Source organism: Oncorhynchus mykiss, chromosome 12 (genome assembly GCF_057628025.1).
Source record: "Oncorhynchus mykiss isolate SJ-2025 chromosome 12, ASM5762802v1, whole genome shotgun sequence".
NCBI lineage: Eukaryota > Metazoa > Chordata > Actinopteri > Salmoniformes > Salmonidae > Oncorhynchus > Oncorhynchus mykiss.
The window spans coordinates 39,870,233-39,877,742 of record NC_143033.1 but is presented as its reverse complement, the minus strand read 5'-3'; the positions used below and the strand labels follow the sequence as shown (position 1 = coordinate 39,877,742).

The 7,510-nt window shown below is 42.4% G+C and overlaps 1 protein-coding gene across 1 annotated transcript; it reads right to left on the bottom strand.

Annotated features, from left to right (window-relative positions):
• Window positions 1–1,024: 1,024 nt before the first annotated feature.
• LOC149979170 (uncharacterized) lies at window positions 1,025–2,780 on the bottom strand. Its single transcript, XM_036937546.2, has 4 exons — window positions 2,143–2,780; window positions 1,917–2,051; window positions 1,446–1,733; window positions 1,025–1,289 (listed from the first exon to the last, which is right to left on the bottom strand). Exons 1-4 carry the CDS (start codon window positions 2,299–2,301, stop codon window positions 1,143–1,145), a joined length of 729 nt encoding a protein of 242 aa, XP_036793441.2. The 5' UTR covers window positions 2,302–2,780; the 3' UTR covers window positions 1,025–1,142.
• Window positions 2,781–7,510: the final 4,730 nt, after the last annotated feature.

The window sequence follows — 7,510 nt, the reverse complement described above, 5'->3', positions numbered from 1 at the left end:
TTGAGTTTTTACCAAAAAGTTATATTTTGGTTTCATCTGACCATATGAAATTCTCCCAATCTTCTTCTGGCTCATCCAAATGCTCTCTAGCAAACTTCAGACGGGCCTGGACATGTACTGGCTTAAACAGGGGGACACGTCTGGCACTGCAGGATTTGAGTCCCTGGCGGCGTAGTGTGTTACTGATGGTAGGCTTTGTTACTTTGGTCCCAGCTCTCTGCAGGTCATTCACTAGGTCCCCCCGTGTGGTTCTGGGATTTTTGCTCACCGTTCTTGTGATCATTTTCGTTTACTCCATGTGTAACTCTGTGTTGTCTGTTCACACTGCTATGCCTTATCTTGGCCAGGTCGCAGTTGCAAATGAGAACTTGTTCTCAACTAGCCTACCTGGTTAAATAAAGGTAAAATAAAAAATAAAAAAATAAAATCATTTTGACCCCACGGGGTGAGATCTTGCGTGGAGCCCCAGATCGAGGGAGATTATCAGTGGTCTTGTATGTCTTCCATTTCCTAATAATTGCTCCCACAGTTGATTTCTTCAAACCAAACTGCTTTCCTATTGCAGATTCAGTCTTCCCAGCCTGGTGCAGGTCTACAATTTTGTTTCTGGTGTCCTTTGACAGCTCTTTGGTCTTGGCCATAGTGGAGTTTGGAGTGTGACTGTTTGAGGTTGTGGACAGGTGTCTTTTATACTGATAACAAGTTCAAACAGGTGCCATTAATACAGGTAACGAGTGGAGGACAGAGGAGCCCCTTAAAGAAGGTCTGTGAGAGCCAGAAATCTTGCTTGTTTGTAGGTGACCAAATACTTATTTTCCACCATAATTTGCAAATAAATTCATAAAAAATCCTACAATGTGATTTTCTGGATTTTTTTTCTCATTTCGTCAGTCATAGTTGAAGTGTACCTATGATGAAAATTACAGGCCTCTCTCATCTTTGTAAGTGGGAGAACTTGCACAATTGGTGGCTGACTAAATACTTTTTTTGCCCCACTGTATATCACACCTCCTCGTGCCTTATTGCTTAAGTTTGCACTTACACATCAGATAGCTGCTCTTTCTCTGCTACCTCATTCTATTTCTATAATTCTCTAGTCTAGTATTCCCTGGTTATGTTCCACTTCTCCCTCCTCTATTTCCTCACCTCTTCATCAGACTCTTCTTTTCCTCTTTCTTGTCCTCCTCCTTACTTTCTCCAACATTTCCCATCTGTTGCGTCTTACTGGCCTTCTCTTGCTTCAATTCTTTTTTGGCCTTGCCCTTCTTTTTCTTATTGACCTTCCCTTCCTGAATATTTTGGACAAGCAGATAAATTAATGTAAGTTTATGGGTTTTCTCTTCTCTTGAGCTACTATACCTAGAGCTATACTATACTAGAGAAGGACTTATGCTATACTATAGAAGGACTTACGGGCAATATTCCCTTCTTGTATTTCCTCTCACCTGTGGGGCCACTCCAGCCATTTCCTGGAGCAGCTTCCTGCCGGTCTCGCTCAGGTTGGTGATGGGAGCCAGGCGAGGGCTGTGGCGGTATGGGAAGTTCTCTGTTCGGGGCAGAGCGATAATGACAGGGTTGAGAGGAGTCCGAGGCCTTGGAACATTTACTGGGTAGGGAGAGCCTACAGCAGAGGGCAGGGCCCGTAGGGCTTCAGACAGTGTCCGGTGTGCTGAGGTCATAAGAGGAGAGAGGCCATTCTTGACAGATAAAGGACCTGAGACCTTCCCTGGGCTCTGTAGGACCAGAAAGTAAAGTAACATATCAGGAAAATGCTATGTTCAACACAATCTGTAGAAATACTTTAGAACTACTCTATACACATTGCAGATACATTACTACACTCAATAAGTCATTGTCTGCATCATTTCCAATCCCCCATGTATATATATAAAAAATATTTAATATGCAGAACTTACCAGGAAGTCTGACTCATCGAAGGAGTGGAGAGACAGATCATCATCCTCGTCCATATCCCTCACATCAAGCTTTGTCACCTTTCCATTCTCAACTTTCAGCTTTGGTGTCCTCCTTTCATGATCCTCATCACCACACTGTGTATCAGAGTCAACTAGTCTGAGACCATCCTCCTTCCAGTGATGTCACTTAACAAAAGACATGGACCGTAGGGTACAACTATTTTACCTCAGATTCACAGTCAGTGAAGGAGTAGATGGAAAAGTCATCAGAACTGGAGGATGAGATCACGTCATCACATTTTCTCGCTATCAGCCGAGTCACCCTTCCAGACTGAGGAGACAGAGAAAGGCATGTACTCATGGCAGCCATAGAATACACTGCCATTGACCCTCAAGGAAATGTAGAATATGTAGGCAATCCAACATGGTTGTGCAAGTAGTGAGTAATACATGGGTAACTGAAAATGCAATAAATGCAACTCCCATAACATTAGGGGTGGGGCTAAAGATCTTCCATAGTACAGGATTCTTTAGCATATCGAATGGATAATTGTCAATTCAACCAAGCCAACCAAAATGACCATATGAATCAACAGATTGATCTAACTGTTGTGTCTCTATGGGAACAGCAGAGATGACCTGGCTGAGAGGCTCTGGATTTATGCTCCATCCATCCCCAGATGTCTGGTCCTGCCCATAGCTCACAATGATTGGTTGTTAACAGTAAAGAATGAATTCAACACTGCTTTGCTCATTTTGGCCTTGAATTGTGTATCAATAAATAATATAAGGACTGTTATGTGGTTGAATTTGAATGTGACTTACAGGCCTTTTGTGGATCTGAGTGGTCTGCACTGAAGTAGACTGTAAAGACAGCATTCAATGAGGTTAGATAGGGATATCTGCATTTGCTTTAATTCTGAGAACTGCAGTTTGTACATGCAGAATGCATAACTAATGTGTATGTGTTTTTGTTTCAGGTCAGATATGACTTACAGGCTTTGGCCTTCTGTGCACCTTGCCGGTTGGCCACAACACGGATTCAGGGGTGTTCACCCTCACTGGTTTCAACTGTCAACACAACACTCAATTTAAAATGTGATAATATAACAAAAACAGGACAAAACAAAGAAATATTTGATATTTACCACATAAGGACGGCGTCTTAAAGCTCTTTTGATTCTCTCATCATTACGATCCATCTTTCTTTCTGGGGGAAAAATTTCCATCAATTAATTGACTCAAAACACATCCTGACACACAGACACACACACAAAGATGGCATCCCAAATGGCACCCTATTCCCTATATATGTATATATATGTTGGAAAGGAGGTGCCCCAAAAGGCCAAAGATTACCTGCAACAACCTGAGTGAAGAAAACTATTGTACAGATTAAATCAAATCTGAACACCGTTTATGTAGTGAATTAATGCATGGTTACGTCATTTTGGGTCACAGCTTTATGACTGCGCTTAATACGTCACAAGAAAAACTCTTGTTTGGAGCCGGACTGGTGGTATCATCTTTTAACTGGTTGTAGCTCAATAACGAACGTGATGTGCTTATTATATCTTACTGACTGAGTAATGGTTGTATCGATGGTTGGTTGGGCGTTTTACATAGATAGGCCAACATGATATCAATAGGAAGAAACCATTCCTATTGTGCAATATTGGAGGAAACGTGTCGTAACTGACATGTTGTAATGTGCTTGATTATCCTCTAGTGGTTTGACAAGTATGTACTGAGCATCAACATGATCACCCGAATAGTTTAGAAAGATGTGGTTCAGAGGTTCAAGAGTTTTACTCCTGAGTTCAGGCTAACAAGTGACATTGTTGCTGTCGTTATAGTATCATCAGTTTTGTTTACTGTCACTACATATTTCGGTTTATCAGAGGATGTCTAAAGTCTTTGAACTACAGTTTTTTTCCAATGGGCATGGTACGTTAGCAAGGAGGGGTTGAGTGACTCAAGAATCATGCTCGGTAGCTAGCTACTTTGAATGGGACTGTTGTAACGTTATCTAGCTTTCTACAACGTGTAGCTAACGTTAATGACGTAACAGATGGTGCCAGTAGGCTACAGCAGCAAGCTAGAGCACAACATGTTAATGCCGCTGATGTCTGTCAACCCGATAATTTCCGTTTAATCTACTCCTCTTCCTTTGCGTTACACAAGCTCATCACATACTCCTTCCACCACCAGACAGAGATCCAGATACTCCTCAGCATTGGGGTTCTGGTGCTCCTCTGTGGTGTGATTGAGAAGAGTGTGGGCACTGTTTGGTTCCTCCTCGTGTTTCAGCTGCTCTCTATCAACACAGGGGTGTTGTACACAATCATGGGGCTGGTACTGTTTGGTGCATCTGCCCAGAATCAAGTGGAGGGGTTAGTTCCTGTATCCCTCTCCCTTATGGGTATGGCCACAGTGTACTCACTTATGGTTAAGGGCTTTCTTTTTGGGGTCAGTGTACCCATGTTAGCCCTGGCCTGGCTGTTTCTGGTCATAGTAACACTTTTGGTCCCACACTCTCTTCTTCTGCAACCCCATCATAGCAGGGGGATCTCTATCCTTACTCCAACCTTGTTGTGGTTGAAAATAACTGTGATACACTGCAGTATGTCACAGCTTTAAGTGGGCTTAATAGTGTAGTTAAGTGGTAATATGTTTATGTGCGGCGCTGTGGTCTAAGGCACTGCATCTCAGTCTACAGTCCCTGGTTCGAATCCAGGCTGTATCACATCTGGCCGTTATTGGGAATCCCATAGGGCCGTGCACAATTGGCCCAGCTCTGTCCGGGTTTGGCCAGGGTAGGCCGTCATTGTAAATAAGAATTTGTTCTTAACTGACTTGCCTAGTTAAATAAAGGTTAAATAAAAATAAATAATATTGTAACGGCCGTCGTCGGTGGAAGAAGGTGAGGACCAAGGTGCAGCGTGGTAAGTGTTCATGATATTTAATATAATCAAAACTGAACACTAAACAAAATAACAACTAGGAAGAACGAACAAACGAAACAGTCTTGTCTAGTGATGACACACAAAACAGAAAATAAACACCCACGAAACACAGGTGGAAAAAGGCTACCTAAGTATGATTCTCAATCAGAGACAACTAACGACACCTGCCTCTGAGAACTATACCAGTCCAAACTCAAAAACCAACATAGAAAAACAAACATAGTCTACCCACCCTAACCATACTAAAACGAAGACAAAAACAAAGGAACTAAGGTCAGAACGTGACAAATATGCTTGAAATGTGTGTTGAGTCCTCATGCTGAACATAACGGGATGTTTGGTTAGGAAAATCTACCATCACTGTGTCACACATTCTCCTTATCTTGCTCGGGTGAAACATACGGAAGGGGCTGGCACCCACTTCTAGACATGTCTGATGCTAGAGCATCAGTCCTGGATAAGAAGATGCCTTTCAGGCTGCTGAAGGACAACTCTGGTTTTAGAAGTGTTTTTTTCCCCATCCGGTCAGATAAATAGTCCAAACAGCCAACCCAACCGCGTCCTCATGGCCCTCATGGGGGTATGTCTCCCTGTCCCAATGAAAGTGTTGCCCCTGAACATTGATGTCCTTCCTGTATGACCCTACATCAATAGAGAAGGAAGACGGTCCACCCACCCTGAGTACTGAGAAAGCACTAGACGCATCATTTATCCTCCAAGACGAGAGGTCGTTAAATTAACATGATTGCTGGGTGCAAGCCAGAGTACATGATGTACTACAGTATAATGAGCAGATTCAATAGATGATCCTCAGCTGTAATTGAATACTGTACAATAGGCACCTAGTGGTCCCCCATGATTAGATAGAGAATCACTGTTTAGTTAGATAAGCTCTCTGTAATCTCTCCACATTCTCATTGGTTGCAGAATCATTCCTACCCAGTCCAAGCCTACGCTCCAGTTTCCTCCAACCTACAGGCTACCGAGACCACACCAAAGACATTTGAAGCCTGGGCCCAGTCCTACTATACACAGGGGAGTCCTGTTGAGTTCTCAGGTTATTATGTTCACAACCATGGATATGCCCTCAAGCATAGCTTTGGGTAACGTCACGAACATGAACACAGCTGCAGCCACAGTCAAGGCCATGGACATAGTCACGGACACAGTCATTGGCAGACATCTGCCTCTCAAACCAGCAGTCACTGGGCTCCAGTGGCTCAACATCTACATTCTCAACATTCTCTCGTCTGTCTGTCAGTGACCCCCAGAGTTTCACAGCAAACATGCCCGAGTCTGTGATGGTTCACCCAGGGGCACCGGTGTCTTCATTGACAGATTGATAACATAGAAAACTAATTGAATGACAGAGCTCTCTCATTTGTTATACGTTGAAATGTAATATACTTGGATATGGGGTTTGAGGTAGTGCTTAAAAGGTACACGGTTTCTTCACTGATGATTTTGGTTTGAAGAGTCAATCAAACTCTGAATGTTCAGGGTCAAATCAATGCAAGAAGGTTTTGATTGTCAGTTGAATGAAAGACCACTCCTTTTGGCTTGTACTTTGTGTTGTTCTACACATACGGTAGACAAATCTCTTGGCACTCTTGATCTATACAACCTTTATAAATCAGGCAATTTATATTACACTGATGTATTCCGTTTCTTTCCTTAACTACTTACAGCAATGAAATGAAATAGCATCCACTTGCCAGTAAATTAGATCCACTACATGCAGTTTGTTGGGCAATGCATCATTCAACATTATTGTAAATTCTGGAGCAGGGAGCAGTGGTTGAGGTTATCAAGAGTGTGGGCTACAAGGGCAGATTATGATGTCATCTTTAGAAAATAAGGTAGTTGGGCCTCCCAAGTGGCGCAGCGGTCTAAGGCACTGCACCGCAGTGCTTGAGGTGTCATTACAGACCTGGGTTCGATCTCAGGCTGTGTTACAGCCGGCCGTGACCAGGAGTCCCATGAGGCGGCGCACAGATGGCCCCGCTGACTTTGGTCACCAGCTGGACGGTGTTTCCTCCAACACATTGGTGCGGCTTCCGGGATAAGCGAGCAGTGTGCCAAGAAGCAGTGCAGCTTAGCAGGGTCCTGTTTCGGAGGATGCATGGCTCTTGTGATGGCACAACACTGCAACTACCAATTGAATATCATGAAAATTGGGGGATTAAAAAAAAATTAAAGTACAAAAATATATAAATAACAAATTGGTCATTGTGCACAGTAAAGAGAAGCCATAAATTACAAGTATAGCAAATCAATGATTATTATTTCTTTACAAATGCATGTGTACAAGTTATACTGTTTATATACAAATAGCTATTTTGCATAAACAACTGGATCAAGTGGTAAGAGTCATGTAACAGGTCATGATGGAACACGTTATTCAATATCAGTAATGCAAGAGAAAAAGTTCAAAGGAATAAAATTTTTACACTTTATCACGACTTAATCAAAGACCTATTCTTTAATGAACCGATGAAAAACAAAGCACAATGACTGAATAGTTACTGCAATTTAAATGTACGAATTGAACAATACATAGTACAATATGAATGTGCTACAAGTATGGATATTTTACTCTAATTTAACTCTTCTCTCTGTATTTACACA